Source organism: Sciurus carolinensis, chromosome 15 (assembly GCF_902686445.1).
Source record: "Sciurus carolinensis chromosome 15, mSciCar1.2, whole genome shotgun sequence".
NCBI lineage: Eukaryota > Metazoa > Chordata > Mammalia > Rodentia > Sciuridae > Sciurus > Sciurus carolinensis.
The window spans coordinates 45650064-45672649 of NC_062227.1; the positions used below are offsets into that span (position 1 = coordinate 45650064).

Genomic DNA, 22586 nt, shown 5'->3' on the forward strand with positions numbered 1-22586 from the left:
GGGGGTGTTACTAAATGAAAATAAATGTCTTCTTTGAAGATATACCACAATAAATCCCAAATAGATGCGAGAGTTCAATGTAACACATTAAACTTTAGGGAAAAAATACAGAAAGGAATAAAGTTAAGTTGATTTCTGGTTGGTAAAGTTGCCAATTTAAAATGAGTGATAGGCTGACTTTCCAAGAGCAAGGAGTTTATTTGGGAATAGCGGGGAATAGCAGTCTGGGATATACATGCAATGGGAGGCCACAGGCACGTTCCAGGAGGTGGTGGCAAGTAGAAGTGTTTAGGAGAATAAAGAATTCCATGTAGGCTGTTCGGAAACAAAGACCATTAGCTGCAAGGGTTGTGGCAGGAGTTGGAGTGAGCTCATTGGTGGAGACAGCATTGTTAGCCAAGTGTCCTTTAGCAAACACCTTATCTGGAATACTGCAGTTTTCCGGAATTCCTTGGATGATTCCTAACATAGGCTTACATGCATGAAGGCTCCTCTTTTGTGGCCTCTTGGCTCCATTTTGCTTAGGTTTGACATAATTCAATTTTGGTACTGACAACTTTCATAAAGATTCTTTTACTAATAAAACCAATAAAAAAAGATTCCAAAGGAAGGGATTTAAATATGTCACTGCATAAAATTGTTAATGGTTTTGTTTGTGAAATGAAAAATCACAAATTATAGCTAGAAGGCATATGACAAACTACAAAATTGGTTGCCAGAAGCAGGGCAAAAAAAAATGATCCTAAATATATTTTGGAACCCAGTAGAAAAATGAAAAACATTAAAGCAACTAAGAATAAAAAAAAGTACACAGTGAAACAATAAGACATTTTTTTTCCAAGGTCCCATGACAATGATTGCTTTTTAATGAAATGTCATTTGTTGATGAGCCCATGGGAAACTCTCATACGTCCCTGATGGGAAATGGAAATGGGCACAACTTTCTGGTGCAAAACCTTAAGAATTCTGCTATTATTTTAAAATCTGTTTGTGTGCTAACTTCAACATGTGATTTGAAGCAATTTTCTGTTGGTTTTTTAAAATTAAGGTCATCTATTTCCTGTCCTTTTGTGTCACTGATCTTGTTTTGTTAAAACACTGGATTTGGCAAAAATGGAAAATATACTCTTTGCCTGCAATTCATCACAATTCATACCAATACAATTGTCCATTTTACTGAAAGAGGTCATGCCCAGTCATGTTTAGGATTGCACCAGCACCTGGACGGCATGAGCACTCTTGTCAGTTGCTGGCAAGGACACAGTGCATGGGACACAGTACATGTCATCTCTGTGGCACACTGTGGTATTTAACATCCAGGAATGCCTCCCTCCCTCCTTCTCTTCTGGTGGTGGTTCTCCTACTTTGTTGTTCTGGCTCAGACAAGGAAGGTCCTGGAGGATGTTCCTCCAAATGGTAACCCTTTCCTTAAAAAGGTCAAGAGACCGCTGCCACTCACACTGGGTTTGTTTTGTTTTGTTGAATTGGAGGCGTGTTTATTGCCCCAGTGAGTAAAATGCTCCGAGATACCAAACAGAATAACAAATGTTAAAATGGATCTGGAAAAAAATGCAGACTCTGAAATCTGGGAAATTATATTGCAAGTTGGGTGGTTTCTAACTAGTATTGATTTCAGTAAAATAAACGGTGGTATAATAACATGGAATTAAAAAAATTGACATTTTCATGACAAAAATAAGGACACTAAATCCTAGTCTGCCCCAGGGTCCTGAGATTGAAGTAACTCTCTTCGTTAACCAGATTCATTACCCACCCCCCCCCCCCTCCTTGGTTCTGTCCCTTGTCTCCAACCAGGGCTTCAGAAGATCAGAGGGAATGTGAGAAATGAACCCCTTCTCACCCTGATGTGATGTCCTATCTTGACCCAGCTGAAATCCCCATCGTGAGAGTTCCTCCCTCTAGGGGGATCAGTGCAGAAGGGGATGAGGCAGATGCAGGGGCACGAATAGTAGGAGAGGCTACTATGGGACTGGCCTGGAGTAGTCCCCAAAGGCAGGAGCCCTGGGGGTGGGAGAGCTGCTTCCAAGCCTTGGGGTAATTGACCCACATGGCATTCATACTGAGTTTTTGCCTCTGTTTTTACATTTAATTCTGTTGCTTTTTAAATACCACACAATAAAATGGACTTTCCCTTTTGGTATGCAGCTCTTTGAGTTTTAATGCATGGATGAGTCTCACCTTCACAGTTAAGAGGCTGATTTCATCTTCCCCCAAACTTCCCCCATGTTCTCCTTTTACAATTATTTCCCAACCCTCTTCTATGTAACACCTGGCAACTGCTGGTTTATTCCCTCATCACTACACTTTTGTCTTTCCAAGAATGTCGGACAGAATCATATCCCTTGAAGGCTGACTTCTCTCAGGATAATGCCTGAGATCCTTCTGTGTCCCTTCTCTGCTCTGTTGTTGTGGAATGCGCTCTAGTGTGCTTATCCATTCTCCTCTTAAGAAGGGTTTGGGTTTAAAGCTTCCTTCCCATGCACAACACTGCTGGGAGTATTGGAGCATAGGCTTTGCCATACTGATTTTATTCTACAAAAAAGATTTGATGCAATCCATAAAAACCCAGGAAGGAGGTAAATGTCCTTTTAGGACAGAGTTTTTCCCTCCTGGAGATTCCAGTAAAGAATTCCTTGTCACAAGCCCTAACCAGATAAAATCTGAGAGAAAGTGGAAGGTACCAGGTGTCAGGCGGCTGTGCTCTCTTCTGGCTTCTGAGGGAAAAGGTGTAAAGGAATATTCACCTCACAGAGTCATCTGGCAAAACTGCCACCTTTGCCAAATGTAGGCAGCCTGGCAGGGTGACAGGGTGGAATTGGAGGAAAGGCCCAGGGTCATGCAGGCACTTGATAAATTAGCTGAGCTTGTAGAGAATCAGTAAAAAGTAGATGAATACATGTTTATGGGCTGTGTCCCCTGTCCCCTGCACAGGTGGAGAAGGAAGCTATATTTCTAGTGGAAGGCCAGCATCTCCCCTGCAGCCATGCGTGAAAGCTGGAGTCCCCAGGCTTGCCTCAGATTTTTACAGCGGAAATGACAAATGACCTTTTAATACTCTTGGTTCTGTGCCTGTTATTGAGTGCAGGCTCCTGGAGTCTGTTTAGGTCTATAGATTTAGTTGTTTAATTATTTAATGGTGACCCCCCTACCTTCATGGTTGGACTCACTAAGGCGGTGGAGATTCGGTCTAGGATTTTAATCCCCTGGAAACTTCTGAGTCAAAGAACCTCAGCTGACTTCAGGTCAACAGGAAGGGCAGTGGAGAGTCAGACTATGAGAGACCCTCTTTCTGCTTCCTTCTGGATGTGTAGAAAGTTTTAGTTCTGATACTAAATGTTGAAGTGCCCACCTTTCCCAAGTTGTATGTTTTACTGGGTCTACAGGCAGTTAGGGCATCTCTATTTGTCCTCTGCCTGGGACTGGTATTGACATTTCTCTCTCCTGATCCTTTAAGTTCCAGAGTTCTCACGGAAACCAAAGGGCGAGATTGTTCTGATAGGATTTAAAAATTTTTTTTGGTATTGGGGACTGAACTCTACCACTGAGCTACATCCACAACCCTTTTTAAGTGCTTAGGACCTTACTAAGTTGCTGAGGCTGGTCTTGAACTGTGATCTTCCTGCCTCTGCCTCCTGAGTCTCAGGATTGCAGGAGTGCGCCACAGTGCCCAGCTGAAGATGGGGTTCTTTGAATGTGTGATTTCTCAATTTGTGCTGGAGGCAGGCGCTTGGGTGACTCTTGCTGCTGGTGATGCAGTATTGACAGTCACATTACTTCTGTGTGAGGGCCTGTTTACTCCAGCTGATTTACAGGCTCCTGTTTCATGCCCTAACTGCAGCCCTGATTGGAGTGGTTAACTATCACACAAGCATTTTTCATTAGTTCCTAATCTCAGTTGCAGTGGGTTGTATCCTCTGCACAACATGAAAAGGAAAAAGTCATTTCGGGGGTTATTAGTAGAGACATTCCTTCCAGTATTGACAACTCCAAAATAGATGTGTCAGAGAATTAAGACTGGGAATGATCCTTATGGAAGCATTGGTCTTAGGTCTTCTGAAGCAAGTTAAACCTTATTCAAAGTCACTTTGGAAAGCATGCAGTGTTCTCAGAAATGCAAAGGTAGGGAATGGAGATCAGTGTCTGAACTTTTAGCCCAGAATAAGTCTTGTAGAATGCAGGAATGTGTGCGGAGAGGAGACTGGAATGGCAGTTCTGAGCTGGGGTTTTATCCAGTGACTTTCTCTTGCTTCAGGCAGATCCCATCCTTCCTAATAAGACCAGGGGCTTGTAGTAGTTCTCCCCAAGGTTCCGTCTCAGCTCTGAGCCATCCTCCCCCTTTGAAGGGAAGTAGAATTCGAAGAGGAGTCGACTTTTTATTTCTTGGGTTTTTGTCTCATGGTTGCTGCTTTGAAATTTCTCATGTTATCCTGAGTTTCAGAAACTGATGGGAGGCCCTACTGAATTAAAAAGGACTCATTAAATTATTATAACACCAGCTGTTGGTGTATTGATTGTAACAGGAGTTTCTAATCACAAGGTGTATTAATTTTCTATTGCCATGTGATAGATTACCAAAAATTTAGGAGCTTAGGGTAGCATGCTTTTATTATCTCACAGTTACCATGGGGTAGAAGGCCAGCAAAACCTAACCAGGTCCCAGAGGGCTGCAATCTAGGTATCAGCTGGGGCTGTGGTCTTCTCTGAGACTTGGTCCTCTTCCAAGCTCTTGTGGTTGTTGCCAGAATTCATTTCCTCGCAGCCATAGAACAAATGGGGTCTTGCTCCTCCCTCGGGACTAGGAGGATAATCTCTTTCCGGTCTCTGACTCAGTGAAGACCTAAGCCCTCTTTTGAAGGACTCACTGGATTATTTACCCAGAACAATCTCCCCTTTGATTAAATCAGAATCAACTGATTGGGAGACCTCAATGACATCTATAAAATCCCTTCTCTTTGCTGAATAACATGAACTTACAATAATGTGATATCCCACTGTAGGAGTATTGAGCCCACATTCAAGGGAAAGGAACCCTTTTAATACACACAGTGGGGCAGGGGAAGCAAGAATCTTGGGGTCACTCTGCCCCTAACATTAAGAAGGTTTTTTTCTCAAATGAACTTGTCAACTGTTTTATATTGTTATAATCAAAGGCCACTGAATACCATGTAAAAGTGCTTTCAGAGCCTCTCGACAGTCTCCTAAGTCACATCTACTTTGGGTTCTTCTCTTCCTCCAGACGTTGTCAGGCTTGCCAGACCAAGACTCCTTCTACGACGTGGTGGACTGCCTGGAGGAGCTGGGCATTGCTGCTGTGTCCCAGAGGCACTTGAACAAGAAGGGAACTGACCTGGACTTAGTGGAGCAATTTAACATTTATGAGGTAATAGAACATGCCATTCCTAAGTCATTACAGCTTCGGCAAATGTCGGGGGCAGAGGTCATATGCACTGTGGACTAGGGATTCTGGGTGTGTTGTAGGAGCACCCACATCACACATGGGCAGTTTGCTGAAAATGCGAGTTCTCAGTCTCATGCAGGCCTATTGAATCAGAAATTCTGAGGGTGGGCCCAGCAATCTGTTCTATAACAAGCCTTCCAGGAAACCCTGATGTATATTTAAGTCTAAGACCTTAGGGGGAACTCGGAGCTATTTTATTTTGTAGAACATGCACCCTGTCAGCAGCACCTTTACTCAAGGGTTAAGGGGTGGAGGGAGTATGTGTCAGAGAGAGAGCCAGTCAGCTACATAATTTGTAGGGCCCATTGGAAATTTGGGGCCATTTGGGGGGAACAAAAAGTGTTTTTAAAGATACTCAATGTTTTTTTTTCCTTTTGTGATCTTTCTCATCTTCTGTTTTTTGTTTGCTACATCATGTCATAAGGAAAAATTAAAATTTATTACTATTACTGTGAATTTTATTGCTCATCTTTGTAATGTGCAATGTAAATTTAAAATGGAAATATAAGAGCTTTTAACTTGTGTGCAGTGGCAAAATTGTTCAATTCATACTTCAAAGCCCCTACCTGTACATGCAGTTCATTCTTACCACAACAGGAAACACTGTTCAAAACCAACTCGGCTGTTTTCATTTCATTTCTCAATCTGTATGCATTTTGCTTTTGCTCTGCCTTCAATTTGCTAAGTGAGGCAGGGCTAAAAGAAAAAGGAACTCTGCGTTGTTCTGTCTTGTCACGTTTTCTGTGTTACCATTTCAAAATAAGCCTTTGACTTAATGTGGGGAAGTAACAAATATAAAGAATATGATGGGGCTCCTTAAGGTGTTCCCTCTCTGCATTTACCTTCAAATAGCATTCGTATGGAAGTGGGCTCCCAGGGCTGTTGGCACCCCTGCTTACCCAGCTGTGGGTCTTACTAATTCTTACATATCATGGGTCTACCTGATCCTATGATCATGAGTAACAGGAACGGCAGATGTGGATATTGTATATAGCTCCTCTGCCCACAAGCATATCCCCCAGTGCCACTAGACTCACCTGACATGGGGTTTCAGGTAAAATTTATAATAATTTCAAGACAAACAGAAGCTCATTAAATCAAGCACAGGTCCCTTGTGAGTGTGGACCTTGTGCAACTGAACCCAGCTCTGCTTTATAGTCATCTTGGCTTTATGGCCTGTTGACTTGGAAGAAAGATTCTAAGATTTTATGTGCATGTACCTTAACACATGTAATAAATTCCCTAGTTTTTCATGTTTAAATTATTTCCAAAGTTTTTTCAATTATGTTATGACAGAGATATTCATTCTAGATTTTTATGAACTAGAGTTCCAGGGGAGAGATTTCTCTGTTTAATGGTTCCATTTTGATCTTTACTAGGTAAAGACATTGACATATAACTTACTATTTTCTGCAAGTTGCTGTCATAATAAATGACTTGAGGAACAGAACAGAATTGTATTTATATAATCTTGAGAAAGAAGAATCTGAATGCCAGGTACTTGCTAGCAAAACTGAAAGCTCCCCACATCTGCCCATCTGGCCAGATTTTTGTGCCCAGATCTTTGAGCATCTTCTCCAGCTGAGCCAGGACTTCTGTTTTCACTATTACTGACCTGTACTGTAAGTCAGTGGTGGTGGAGGGGTATGTTCTCATGTTCCCTAAAGGAGTGAAAGAAGAACAAGAATAATGAAAATGCAGAGGGAAGGGAGCTACATGCAGTTGGTTTACATGAAAGCAGAAGACAGCCTTTGGCTATCTCCCTTCCCTTGCCTTCTCCACTGTGGTCAGAACTTCCATCTCTGAGACTCTGCCCCATCAGGGGTCCAGAGGATCCCAGCTTTGGATTCTCTGGGTGGTTGCACATATAGAAGACAGCATGATGCAGGTGAACTACATTAGTGAAACCATTGGGCAGAGAATTAGAGTAGCCTCAATACTTGCTCCAGGGCACCAGAAACTCCTTGCTGTTCAGGTGCATTTTGTTTCTTGCCTGCCTGTTCGGCTGCCTCCCCAGGTCCCCCTTTCCCTCCATGCAAAAGTTTTAAAAAGTTGCTGTGTTTTGCTAACTTTATTTTAGCATCAAGTATATCATTCATAAATGTTGCATTTATGTATCATTTAAAGAAAATAAGACAACCACCTATGCAACAGCTTCAAGAACTAAAAAATTACCACTTGGAAGGATCCCAAATAGCCCCTTTGATGTAATCCCACTACCCCCACCTCAAAATTACCTTGCTTTGCTTTATCGTTTTACCTAGAAACGGCATAATCTGTGAGCTAACAGAAAGGATCGTATTATCAGGTCAGAGGCAACCAGAGATTTGCCCACTATATAACTGTACTAATAATTTCAAGAATGCAGGCTAGAGAGGTACATGTGAAACTGGGAGCCGCTTAATACATCCCTTGTGACTCTCCAGGTCCTTTCCTTGTGTATCAGACATGTACTTTCGACCAACGATAACAGATAAGGTCTCTAAGTGAAGTTCCTGGGTCATGTTGCCCAGAGAGGAACATTCAGTTATGAAATATCTCTATTTCATAGCTCAGAGGTTCGTGGCTCATAAGCGCATATGTTTATTAACTCTAATCCTTAGGTACATCTTGCTAAGGGCATTCCAGAAATAAGAACTCACAGCAAATACCTGTAGTCTATACTTTAGGTATTCTAGTTATGAGCATGCTTACATTAGATTGACAGCCATCACTTACCAGTTCTTTCCCTAGAAGCATCTTTCCTCTAACAGGAGTGTAAGGACCACAGGCCAGATGCTTTAGCTGGCTCCTCCCAGACTTTCCCTCAACAACATTTTTGTCAGTTTCAAACTCTTTGTAAACAAAACCATATTTGAATCCTTCTACTGTGTGCCCTTTTTCTCAACATTTTTGAGGCTTACCCCAAAATGTGGAAATCTAGTTTGTTCATCTTTACTGCTGATAAGTATATCACAATTTACTTATCTTAATGGATGTTGGCTGGTTTATAGCTGTGCTGCCAAGCAAACGGTGTTCCCGTGAGAGTGCTTGTACTTTTCTTGGTGTGTGTATGCAGGAGATGTTTAGGTATCAGTTTTATTCAGGCCTCATAAAAAATGTTTTAAGTTTTTCTTGTTTATATACCGGAAAAGTTCAAGTGGCATTTCACTCTTTGGCTTTTGATGGCTTGTTAGAATTCCCTTGGGAAATTATATAGACCCATGAAGGTACGGCGGGGGGCCAGGGGATAAAAAGAGTCAGGGAGAACTTTGGTAACGATGTGTTTTTTCTTATGGCAATTTGTCTGTTTAAATTACCTAGCCAGGCATAGTAGTGCCCACCTGTAATCCCAGCTATTCAGGAGGCCAAGGCAGGAGGATTGCAAGTTTGAAGCCAGTCTATACAAGCCAGTCTATACATCTTAGTGAGACCCTGTCTCAAAAATTTTTAAAAAGGGCTGGGGATGTAGTTCACTGGTAGAGCATCTCTTGGTTCAATCCCAAAAACAAAAAAATAAACATCCTATCTTTACTGGGATCAGTTCTGCTAAATTATGATTTCCTAAGAAGTTCTGTCTTTCATCTGACTTATAAAATTGATTAGCAGAAAGACAAAAATAGTCTCTTACAAATGTTTTAAAGTTGCTCATTAAGCAGTTATTTTTTCTTTATTTCTTACTTTGACATTTTCCCTCTAGATTAACTAGTGGTTTGTCCATTTCATTGATTCCACCCCCCCGGTTCTTTTTATGTATGATTTTTACTGTTTTTTTTTGGTTATACCTTGATACGTTTTGCTTTTATCTTTGCAATTTCCTCTGTTTGTTTTCAGTTTAGTTGTTTGGTTTTTTTTTTTTTATTTTTATTTTTTAGCTTTTTGAGTTGGCTATTTCTTCTCCTCTTGTAACCATCCTTGCATTCCTGTAATATAACCCACCTGGTTGTGATATGTTCTTTTTAAAAAATCTGCTGTTGGAATTCTGTTTAATATTTGGTATTTAAGATTTTTGTACCCATATTCATAAGATTGGTCTGTTGGAGCTCCCCCGCCCCCACGCTTCCTTCCCTTTGCTGTACATCATCTTCATTAGTTGGAGCACCACTATTACACTAGTATCATAATAGAATTCCTGGTAACTCCTGCACTTTGTTCCTGGTGGCTGTGTCTGGATGCCACCAGGATGATTGTTCGTCCTCGGTGTCATTCCCTGACTCCTCCGCCCCTCCATTTCATTGTTGATGTGTCCTATTCAGACCTCCCTGGTCAGTCTTGTGGCCTGCCTATGATTCACCCTCATGCTTTCTTCCATGGCCCATGGCCGCCTGCCTGTCTGCCTGGATTTCTTTCTTCCTGGTTGCCATCTTGAATTTCACTCATTTATTTGAGGCTTTCTGTATGTCCAAAACTCTACCGGGGATGTAAATACAGAGATAAAAGATCTGTTCCTGTCCCCAAAGAACCTCCATTCTATATTATAAGGCAAGTAGGCAGCCAATTCCGCCGGAAGCTAGATACAGTGGGGCAGAGGACCTGTGCCTGACACGTCCCACCTGAAGCCTGTACCCGAAATGTGACCAGCCCTACATGAACCCCTTATTTTCCTCCCCAAACAAAAACCCTGCAGTCTTTTGCTTCTCTAACTTTACAAACAGCAGAGTATCCATTGTTATAAACCTGGAATTGTCCTGGACTCCCTTCTCTTCCCTGTGTCCCCACCTTTGTCCCTATGTTTAGAAGTATGATGATGGAAAACGACTATTGTCCCTTTCTCACCATCTTTCCCTAGCCCTGGTCCTTATGGTTTCTTGCTGGGACTATTTATTGCAACATCCTCTGATTCATTCGTCCATCAACTTGTGCATTCAACAAAACTTTATGGAGCGTCTGAGTGCCAGACACTATTCTAGGACCTTGGGACACAGCAGTGAACAAACAAGACCCACCCAGCACCCTGAGGGAGCACACATCTAGTGGGGTGCAGATGGAGACAGGGGCAAGGAAAGCCTGTCTCGCATGGTGGTCTAAAGGAGGAGGGAGCACTGGAGCTGGGGTCGAGCTTGGCAGGTGTGGAGGTTTGGAGGAAGGTTGGAGTTTCTCCAGGGCCTGGAGACACTTGTGTCCTGCAGGGGCTGCATCTTCCTTTTTCCTTCCTAATACCCTCCAACTGAGAACAATCTGATTATGCCATTCTGTTTAAGAAAATAAGAATGAGTATATGAGTGAATGGCCTTTTCATGACCAGCAGGGTTAAACCTACATCCTCGACTTGGGACAAAGCCCTATACAGTCTGTGGCCTTTGTGCCTCTGTGTCATTGTCTCCGCCACTCCCAGATGTCTCCAGGGTTTCAGCCACACTTAACTTTCCATTTCTTGGGCAGGAAAGGCAGGTCCTAGGGGGAGCTTTCCTTTATCAGTTCTCCTCTCTCAGTCTGGGTATTCTTCCCTCCCATTCTCCAGCAGGTAAACGTCTCATTCAGGAGTCCCCCAAGATACTACCTCCATGAAACCCTTTTGGCAAGTAAAAGGGACTCTTGCTGCTTCTCCCCCCACCCCCTCACACCCACCGTTCTGATCTAATGAACAATGATCTAATGGTGCCCTTGTCTCTGTGGGCACCATTGCTAATAGTGCACAGGACACACTTGTCTCTCTGTTCCCTTCTGAGTTACCCTAAGTCACGTGTCTCACACCTATTTAGCCCCAGGATACAACTTCCCAGCTGCTCAGAGAAGTTCAGTAAAAGTTCCCATGAAGGTCTCCTTCCAGTAGCATACATTTTATGATGGTGTTGGCCAGGTGCTGGGTTATGGGAAGAGTGTGGTTTAGTCGAAAACCAGCTACCTTCAGGGGCAAGTGCCTGGAGAAATAATTTAAATTATCAACAGAAGGCTTCAGGATCAGGCAGAGTTGGGGGGTGGGGGCAGGGAGTTTCCCTCCTTTCTGCAAGTTAATGTGTTTTAAAATGTATTTACTACCCCAAGACAGTAAATACAGCTCCTTTGCCAGCTCCACTGTATGCAGGGGCAATAAGGAAGCCAACATTTCTCACAAAAGACTGAATATTCTCAAGTGCCTGCAGAGAAATTGGGTGGACTTCTAGAATCCTTCCTCACAGTGAATGATGTCTGGTGGCCATATGTCTCAAACTTTCTGGGGACAGGCTCAATTTCATGTAATTTAATTCCATTTCAGAAAGGTGATTTGATCCATGTTTAATTAAATTCATTTGAATTTTTATAGCCTCATATGATTTTTCAAATACATTGATTGCCAAAATGAAAAAAAATCTTTTGTCAGATTATGTGTTCTAAATTTCAGTTCTGAATATGTGGTCTCTGTAAGGGGAAAGGCATCTTAACGCTGAAGCCTTTGAGGGTGAGAAATATCTCTTGCTTTTAGGACTAATTAATAGATTCTATTTCTTAAGATTCTTCCATTTCATAGATGATAAAATATGTAACAATTACCTCTTGCTGTGTAACACACACCCCAAAACGTAGTGGCTTAAAACAACAGTCAGAATTGTGATCTGTGGGTCAGGAGACTGGGCCTGGCTCTGCTGGGAAGCTTTCATATGGCTGCAGTTGTCTTGTGGCTTGACCTGGGCAGTGTGGCCTCATCCACCTGCTCTGGAATTTGATGCTGGCTTTTTTTGTGTGTGTGTGTGGTGCTGGGGATTGAACTCAGGGCCTTGTGCATGCAAGGCAAGCACTCTACCAACTGAGCTATAACTCCAGCCCCTGATGCTGGCTTTTGGCTGAGACATGGCTATAGCAGACTGGTCCACGTTTCTTCACATGATAGAAGCATTTCAGAAAGGCAAGGCCTGCATTACACTTACCAATGACCCAGAGGCCAAAGCATGTCTTGTGGCCAAGCCTAATTCAGGGAAGAGATGATGTAAGGTGAAGAAGCAGGGAGGAGGAATTCCCTGGGACCCAACACTGTGACAGTCACAGTATGTCAGCAGATCCTCAGTGAAATGTCACTAGCACTGACAACTACTTTACTGAAAAGCTGAATTGAATTGTATAGGTCTGAATTGAGAAGAAGGTATGCAATAGCAATATAGAAAAGAATTGCCTCTGTTAGGGAAAGAAGGCTGGATGCTGTAAGTGCTAGCCACGGTGTAACAGCATGAACTCTAACATGTTGGAAAGGTTTTTGATCCCCACTGAAGATGTTCAGATTGTTGGAGGTGTAACTCAATGGTAGAGCACACACATAGCATGCACAAGGCCCTGAGTTCAATCCTCCAGTGTGGAAGGAAGGGTGGGAAGGTTGGTTCTAATTAATATACATCTGATATTAAAGTATTTTAAGTGGAGGAGTAGTATGAAGGTTAGGTGTTCTGGGATAAGATATCCCTTATCTTTTAGGGATATACATTAAAGTATTTACACATGAAATGTTATGATCTTGGATTTACCTTTTAAAATTTTGGCCATGGAGCCAGGGGAAGGAGTGGGATGTAAATGAGACAAGATCGACTGTGGGTTGATAATTGTTGCACAATCATAAGTGATTAACACATCACAGTATATACTCTTCTCTATACTCTGTGTATGTTTGAGAATTTCCACAGTAAAAAATGAAAAAGACCTAGAAAATTTAAAATGGGGTTGGGAATATGGCTCAGTGACAGTGCACTTGCCTGGCATATGTGAGGCCCTGGATTTAATTCCCAGTACCACACAAAAATGGAGTTACACACACATACATGAAGCTACCATGTACGTGACCTGACAAACTCACTTCTGGGTTTTTATCCAAAAGTATTGAAATCAGGATCATGGAGAGATAATGGTTACTCCCATGTCCACAGCACCACTATTCTCAGTGTGAAAGTGTGAAAACTATATAAATGTCCATGGATAGATGAATGGATAAAGAAAATATAGTGTGGCTATGTGCTGGAGTATTATTCAGCCTTGAAAAGGAAGAAAACCTTGACATCTGCAACAACATAGTTGAACCCAGAGGACATAAGTGAAATAGGCTAATCACAGTATGACAAACACTGAATGATTCTGTTTATAAGAGGCATAATAGCCAAACTCAGAGGAGCCAAGAGAAGAATGGTGGTTTCCAGGGTCTGAGGTGAGGGGAAGTGGAGAATTGCTAATCAATAGGCATCAGGTTTTAGTAATGCAAGATGAGTAATTTCTAGAGATCTGCTATGCAACATTGTTCCTATGGCTAACCATGTTATACACTTATATTTTTTTTTCAGTAAAAACACCATAAAACTCTATCCTCTTATCAGATTTTTAAGTTGAAAAGAATGTTGAGATCATTTGGTGGCCTCACAAATGGGTAGAAGTCACAGCTGTTGTCAAGTTGCTCCTAACTGCACACCTGGTTAAGTGGGGGTGTACAAGCAATCAGTGCTGAGTTCTGGGTCCTACTTGCTACTTGCCCGAGGTTGAAGTTTAGAGTGTTTTAGATTTAACTGAAAGATCTAGAAGATAATTGATGAGGAGTCTAATGAAGGGGTCACTCCCTTTTGGGAACAATTAGAGATTTTTCAGCACAGGTTCACTCTCACCCTGTTCCCCAGAGGACACTCATTGCCGTAGTACTTGATCAGGTCTGACACTGGCCACAGGTGCTGGGAAGCCTGCTTTGAGGGTGGTTCTCTCTGGGTATTTCCTAGGCCTTTGTATTTTTGACTTCAAGCTGTGTGCTCTTAGCATCTGAAGGATTTGGAAATGGCCACCCTGGCCCTCTATGTGTATGTGAAGTCTCTCCTGTTATCACTGGTACTAGTGACTCGAGAATTCTCATTATAAAAACAACCATGAGTAAACACAGGACCCAAATTTCATGGTACATTGTCCCTGATGGCCAAGGCTGAGGCTGCCATTGGGTCACCACCCATTCACACGCTTCTTGCAATTCCCTTTTTTGTTGTTCTTGAAAAGCACAATCTATTTAATGTTGTTGCTGATCCTTTTTTAAGGAGATAAAGTATTTTCTCAAGGGTTGGAACTTTAGAAAGCTCCAGATGAATTCCACTTGATGTTGCCTTGATAATTTATCCAGATTTTTATTTTTTATTTTGACTTTCTGATTGTTCCCCTCTTCCTTGTTGCAGGGCAGTGAAAGCAAATTTCACTTTGTGCATAGTCTGTGCCTCCCTGGCAGGCATTGCGAGTGGAATGTTATTTGATCCTTAGATCTCTGAGGTTAGACAAGGAATTAGAAATATCTGAACTCTACTTTAGACCCTAATCTTCTCATTCCCAGTGTGTGCTTAATAAAAAGCAGAATCAACACTTCAGGTCAGAGTAAGTTCAAATGGTCTAGAATTTTCATATCAGAAATAAAAAAATTAATGGACAAGGAATATTCAAAACTACTGCCTTTGGTAAGGTGTGTGATGATTCTCAAACCTTCCCCAGAGGATGTTGCTTAAAGCTTTGAGGTTGACAAATGTGATTACCCAAATGCATAATTTTATTTTTAGTTCTTGCAGTTACAGTAGAAAATGGAACTCCTGAGAAACGATGTCTAAAGAGATTTTGTAAAGATAGAGCTTTAGGTGAACTCTTATCAATTCTTGCCTAAAATGTCCCAAAAGACTGTTAAATTGCCTTCTTATATCTGAGAGCTTATTATGAAATTCATGTCTCAGGTAGACAGAAGAGCTTATCCTGAATCCCTCTTACCTGAAAACTGAACTGGAGGAAGTAGGGTATGGGGCAGATGGAGGGGAACACACTCCTGTTCATAGGCTGCATATCTCAGGTGCTGGTAGGGCCTCGTGGACCGGGCTGGGAGCGGCCAACCAGGCTTTGCCTCAGCCCAGCTCACCTTTTTAGATAAATACCCGTGTGAGAAGTTTGGACATAAGGCAATTGACTTTGCAGCGACCAGGCTTTTCTACAGATAGTTGATGTTAAAGCCACATAGCTTGCTTAGCTATCTGGGTCTTCACATCATTTCCCATTCTCTTACTTTGGCAGGACTGGGTTGTGAATACCCACAAGGCTAAAGAACTTCCTTGTTTTGGAACTTGAAACCATGTGACTCCAAAGTAGCTAAAAAACTGCTGGACTTAGTTTGGCTTGGCCCACCTAGCTCACCTCATTCTATGTAATGGATGAATTTAGGGGTATCCTGGGTCACTTCATCTGAGATCTTGGGCACCCATTTCTTGGGTACCAGACACACAGAAGATCTGCCCTACATACTTGATACCAGTCATCCTTATCACAAATCTGCAAGTACAGTACTATTCTTACTAGGTGAGCCAGAGAAAGGGTAATTATTCTGTGATAGTCCATACCTGGTTTATTAGTGGCACAACCATGATACGAAGGTCTAGGCAACACCAAAGCTGGTATTCTTTCTAATTTTTAAAATTAGAGCTTTATAGTTTTAAAAAATTATAACATTTCCTTTCCATCTTACTTTCCCTATCCCATACTTCTTCCTCTACTAAACTTCCTTTCACTCATCAATTAATTTCTATTTGATTGGTTCTGTCTGTGCATAAAGGTGAGGTGCCCTGTGGTATATTTATATGTGCACATCACATGATTTTCTAAGCATTCGTTCTGCATTGCCTCCCCTTACCCATCCCTCCACTCTGCCTCTTGACCTATTTCTTCTTCATTACTGATCTTCCCTGGGTCAATTCGACAATTTAGCTATTGTGAATTGTACTGCAATAAACATTGAGGTGGCTGTATCACTGTAGTATTCCAATTTTAGATCTTTGGGGGAAATTACCAAGGAGTGGGATAGCTGGGTCATATGGTAGTTCTATCCCTAGTTTTTTGAAGAATCTCCATACTGCTTTCCACAGTGGCTGTACTAGTCTGTAGTCTCACCAGCAATGTACAAGTTTTCCTTCCTCCCCACAATCTTACCAGCATTTGTTACTGTTTGTATTGATCATTGCCATTCTGATTGGAGTGAGATGAAATCTTAGTGTGGTTTTGATTTGCATTTCTCTGATTGCTAGTAATGTGGAACATTTTTTCATGTATTTGTTGGCCTTTTGTGTTTCTTCTTTTGGGAAGTTTCTTATGCCCATTTATTGATTCGGTTTGTGTGTGTGTGTGTGTGTGCGTGCACATGTGTATGTTTTTTGAGTTCTGGATATCAGTCCCCTGTTGGAGTAGACAGCCAAGATTCTTCTATTTTGGGTTCTCTTTTAACATTTTTTGCTTCCTTTGCTGTGAAGAAGCTTTTTAGTTTGATGGCATCCTACTTATTGATTCTTGGTTTATTTCTTGTACTTTGGCCATCTTAAGGAAGTCAGGGCCGCACCTGTGTGATGGAGTATAGACTCTTGGTTTTCTTCTAGTAATTGTAAGGTTTCTGGTCTAATTTCTAAGTCTTTGATCCATTTTGAGTTTTGTTCAGGGTGAGAGAGAGGGGTCTAGTTTCATTTTTCAACATAGAACTATCCAGTTTTCCCAGCACCATTTGTTAAAAAGGATCTTTTCTCCAAAATATATTTTTGGCACCCTTGTCAAATATCAGACAGCTATAGGTATGTGGATTTGTCTCTGTGCCTTCTATTCTGTTCCATTGCTCTTCGTATCTATTTTGATGCTAAAACCATACTGTTTTTGTTGCTACAATTCTAGAATATAATTTCTAATTGGGTTTTGTGATGCTTACTGCTTTGCTTTTATTGCTTAGTATTACTTTGACTATTCTGAGTCTTTTATTCTTCCAAAAGAATTTAAGAATTATTTTTGCTAATTCTGTGAATAATGTCATTGGTATTTTGGTGGGGATTGCATTGAATTGGCACATTGCTTTTGGTAGCATGGCCATTTTCACATTATAAATTCTGCCTGTTCAAGAATATGGGATGTCTTTCCATCTTCTAAGGTCTTCTTCAATTGCTTTCTTCAGTGTTCTATAATTTTGACGGTAGATCTCTTTTACATCCCTGGTTAGATAAATTAAAACTGGTGCTCTTTTTATTGTCCATTCTTAGAATGTACATATTATAGAAAACTAAATAACCAGAGAAGCAGATGGGCACAGCCTGCAGCTGGGAGGAGTGGGTAAGGCTAAGGAGCAGAACTGGCAGCAAATTGGGAGAGAGTTATACAGAAGACCAGACAGTGGGTTATAACCGGAATTGAGAAGCCCTGGAGTAAAATCCAGAATGGAGCAAGATTAAGAGCTGGACAATCTGGGTTTCTGCATGTTGTACCAATTAGACGTGGGACTGAAATATCCCTTGGAAAAAGAAGGTTGCAGTGCCAGTTGGTGCAGGTTTCCCCATGAAAGCCAAAGTAGCAAAGTGTAAACCAGTTATTCTCTGTGCAAATGTGCATCTCTATTAGGACTTAAAAAAAAAACAAAACCTTATTCTAGAGGTCAAGTCTGTTCCTGTTGTGTCTTGTGACTGCACGTGTACACTCTCTAGTGGAGCTTCAGGTTCCACCCCTAACCCTGGACTAGGGCTGGGGGTAGCCTGAGAACAGAGCAAATGTCAACCAGGACTCTGAAACTGAGCAACACACACTTCTGAACTAGGCCGCTCAGAGAGACTGATGGAGCAGCCAGTTCCTGTCTCCCGTATCGCATGGCACTCTCCTCTTTTATGTGCTTCTCAGCACCCTCTTTCAGAAAAGCAGCTCAGAAATGATCAGGATGTAGCCCCTACTGGACTTCAGGAGGATCTGTGACTCCTGGGGCAGAGAACGATGGGAGGGCAGGGACAGATGAAGGCAGGGAAATGGAAATGCTGGAGGCAAGGGGAAATTAGATCTCATATAACTACAAATTTTGCTCAGATTTCCTTGTGCTCTCAGTTGTCCTTTGTGTACCTATTTCATTGGAAGAATGCACGAGGCAAGTAGCTTCAGTTGGCAGACTGTGCTTGGCTTTTGGACTCTTGGAATTGGGAAGATCTTGCAGTGAAAAGATTGAAGTAACCTTAAAGCCATGTTAGGGCAAGACTGGCACAGCCAGGGTCTGGGAAAGGCTGTTAAGTCTGACCTTGCCCTGGGTACGCTCTGCTTTTTCAGGTGGCACTCAGGCACGAGGATGGTGATGAGACAGCAGAGCCTCCCCCCAGTGGGCTCCGGGACCGCAGGAGGGTCAGCGTGTGTTCTGGTGGCAACGGGGGCGAGAACCAGGGCATCGACCGCAGAAGGAGCCGCAGGCACTCAGTACAGAGCCTCAAGAGCCCGATTTCAGCTCCCACCAGTCCCTGTGTCCAGTCGGCTGCCGCCTTCAAGCCTAACCAAGCGCGAGACCTCTGTGAGAAGTAAGCTAAACCCAATGGTGGGGAGAGGTGAGGGTACCCCTGAAAAGAGGGAGCGAGGCCACGAGCCACAGACACCTACCACCATTGCCTCCCCGCCAGGTAGAAGAGCCCCTGGCTGCCTCCTGCTTTTTCTCTATCATTAAACCACAATCACCAGGAAATCCCTCTGCAAGGCAAGCCCTGGTGGTGTGCAGAGACTTGGTGACCTTGTCTTCAGCCACCTGTGTTTTTATATTATTTAATATCTCAGATAATATCCATTCAGAAAAGATGTTTTATAAAATGGAAAAGAATACAACATGTAAAACTTTGGATTAGAAACAGACAGTAGGCCACCACAGAAGTGTAAAACGATAGACTCTTGAGAGACCTGTGGCAACGCACAAGATTGGTTTTAGTTAAGTAGAATAAATATGTGTAAGTTTAAAAACATCTATTTCTTTATATTTCAGTAAATGGAGTAAATGCTAATTCCATTTAGTCAGTCATTCAGTGGAACATTTTCATTGAGTGTCTGCTGTAGGTCAGGACTATTCAAGGCATGCAGATACATAACTAGAGTGCTTTGGTCTGTGTTTTTATGAACCTCACATCTGGGCTGGGAGAAAGAACAAAAAAAACTGGAGAAGAAATAAAAAGATTAACAATCCTGTGAGAAATTGTAGCTTCAAAACTTGAAGTTTGATCAAAGGAAGCCCAGAGTGGTTCTGAAAAACTCAGGTGCAAGAAAGGGATGATCATGTTCCTGGGATCTGGGTGAGGTGTATACTCCCAAGTGGATGCTGTCCACTCACTGGGATGATGGGCTTTGTGGACCAGTCCACAGGGCTGACTGACCTGCTCACTTCCTGCTGCTGGTGGGTGGGAGCAGTGCTTAGGCCATTTGACTGGAGCTTTTGCCCTCATTGTGGAGACATTCCTGGGAACTAAATTCAGGTCACCCAGCTGCAAGGGGAAGAAGAAAATAACTCAGAAAAGTTGCATGAACTTCTGAAAGTCCACCATCAAGATGTGCCCCCACCCCTCCATCTCTGAGGAATACCATCACCATTACCAACAGATAGCACAGTGTGACCTGGCCCATGAGCCACATTGGGCATGTACTGGGCCTTGTCTTTGGATACCTGCTGCCCAGAGAGTAGAAGGAGGGCATGGCCTGAGAGTGGCATGCAATGTGCAAGTTCCATGTTGAAGTCCCTTTTCTTGTTTATTTTTATTTGTTCTTTTTAGGTACACAACAGTAGAGTGTATTTTGATGTATTATACATATATGGAGTGTTACTTAGGATCCTGTTCTTGTGGTTTTACATGATATGGAGTTTCACTGGTCATGTAGTCATATGTGAACATTGGAAAGTTATGTGTGATTCATTCCACTGTCTTTCCTATTCCTATCGTTCCCCTTTGTCTAATCCACTGAACTTCTATTCTTTCCTCCTCTGCCCTCCCCCACTTGTTTTGTGTTAGCATCCACATATCAGAACACCTAGCCTTTGTTTTTTGGAGATTGGTTTATTTCACTTAGCCTGATGGTCTCTAGATTCTTCTATTTATTGGCAAAAGTCATGAAGTCATTATTTTTGATGTCTAAAGTTCCATCGTGTATATATATCACGTTTTCTTTATCCATTCATCTGTTGAAAGGCACCTAGGTTGGTTCTGTAGCTTAGCTACTGTGAATTGAGCTGCTATAAACATCAATGAGGCTGCATCACTGTAATATGCTGATTTTAAGTCCTTTGGGTATATACTGAGGAGTAGGATAACTGGGTCAAAGGCTGATCCATTCCAAGTTTTCAGAGGAATCTCCTTACCACTTAGAGTGGCTGCACCAATTTGCAGTCCCACCAGCAATGTACACGTGAACCTTTTTCCTCACATGCTCAAAATTTCTTGTTACTTGTATTGAAGTCCCTTTTCTCCTGCACAGCCCCAGGGGCACTCCACCTATGGGTATTTCTGTTTCTGAGAGTCTCTCTATAACCAGTTCTGTTTTAGTGAGAAGACCTCAACTTCCAAATAGGGTGATGAATGAGAACATTTACCATGAGTGTTACATTTGGTGATCTAGGATCGTGAAGAAACTCAGTCAATATTCAAAGAAAGGGCATCTGAAATGTTCTCCTGGTACTGCTCCTAGCTAATGGTCCATGAGAACTGAGGACAATGTACAAAAGGAATGGGGGAAAATCTCCGATGATGTTGAGGGTAGGAGTGAGGTGGGCCTTGTCACTCGTCTCTGTTCTCTTGCTCTGACTTGTGTCATGTGTTCCTGGCCTGCTTCTTCCTGTTACACTTTTCAGAGGTTGTCAGTTCAGGTGACAAGGTCTTATGATGAGTTGGCACACAAGGACCAAGAGGATCATCCTGGGCATTGTTCACAGTTCTAAAGTTCTGGGCTCAGTGAGAATGAAACGGAAGGCTGGGGACGCTTCCCTACATGTCATTCATTTCATTTTTTTCAGATGGGATGGATTCTTCATTTTACTGAAATTTTATTGCCTTAACATAAATTTAGTAGCATTTGATAAAAAAAAATACACTTATCAGCTTGTAGAGATAGAAAACTTTGTACAAATTTATGTTATGAGGTGACTTCATCTATGAATCCTGCTGGAGGGATTTTGCCTATGGTCCCAAAGTGACAGTACAGTTTGTCAAGGTGAGATGGAAAGGGTGGCAAGACACACCATGGAGAATAGTCCCTGCCTGCTTGGTCACCTGCTTGCCATCAGCGCCTCACAACACTACCTTAGAATCAAGAAGCCCTGTGTCCCCTGCAGACCTGGAAAGACCTGGAGGATGCCTGACCTCAGTTGTTCTTTGTCCACTCGAGTGTCCTGGCCATGCTTGCTTCTCACTTGCAGCAGTGTGCCTGCAGATGCCACCTAGGAGGGATTGGAGGCTGGGTTTTATCACTCTGTGACCCAGGTGATGCCCACACTTTTTTGCAAAGGAGGTAGAAATATGCATCGGGTTAGAAAGCAATTCATGTTGTGACAACACTTGTGGAATGCTTCACTGAGAAGGTCTTCTTACATCCTTTGAATTGAATTCTCACGGTCATCTTCTGTAGGAACTGTCTTTATCATCCTTGTTTAACAAAAGAGACAAAAGTGTAGGTGACTTATGTCAAATGGTAGAGCCAGTGGGTGGGTTAAACCCAAGTTTTTGGTCCTTGACTCTTAATGTAAATTTTTATTGAGGTAAATATAAAAGTTCAGAGTTGAAAAGGAGATAATTTCAGTCTCCCTCCAAATCTAAGCCCACTAAGCTGTGTACCATTGTTCTAATAAGGACTAATCAACTTCCTAATTCATATTGCCTTGCTTCCATTTCTAAAGAAATAGTTCCACAAGGGCCTTTGCCAGATAAAGTAAGAGTTCTTGGTCATCTGTAACCTAAAAGCATCTTTATGTGACTGTGTGACGTAATGAGTTTCAGTCGTGCACTTAAAATGTACAGATTTGATTGGAAGAAAGAAAAATGTGAGTGCTTTTCATTTATTACCAAGAAAATTATTTTGGACATCTAACTAACAACAGCAATAAAAAAGTGTCTCTGGTTTAAATAGCAATTGTGTATAATCAATCTTAGAACTAAAAAGTTCTTGAAGTTTGTCTATCCCAAAGCAGGAGCCAAGAGAGGGGGTACACTTGCGGTCTTCCTCTTACCCTCTCCTGAGTACCCCATTCTATCCATGCACATATCTATCACACATTTCTGCTTGCTAGGAAAATCTCTGACCCTCCCTTTCCAGTTGGTTCCCTGTTCATCTTGGGTCTTCCTCCATCAACACCCAATAGGCCTCCATCCATTCTGTATGCCAGTCTTTGCTGTTGAACACTGCACAGAACTTAGTGCCTGAACTGTAAATT

General features: G+C 42.2%; 1 protein-coding gene across 1 annotated transcript in view; it reads left to right on the forward strand.

Moving 5' to 3' along the window:
- Fhod3 (formin homology 2 domain containing 3) overlaps positions 1-22586 on the forward strand; it is a 472090-nt gene that overhangs the window by 299243 nt on the left and 150261 nt on the right. Inside the window, 2 exon segments of the mRNA XM_047526634.1 lie at positions 5258-5401; positions 18467-18708. Coding sequence (XP_047382590.1) covers positions 5258-5401; positions 18467-18708 — 386 coding nt within the window.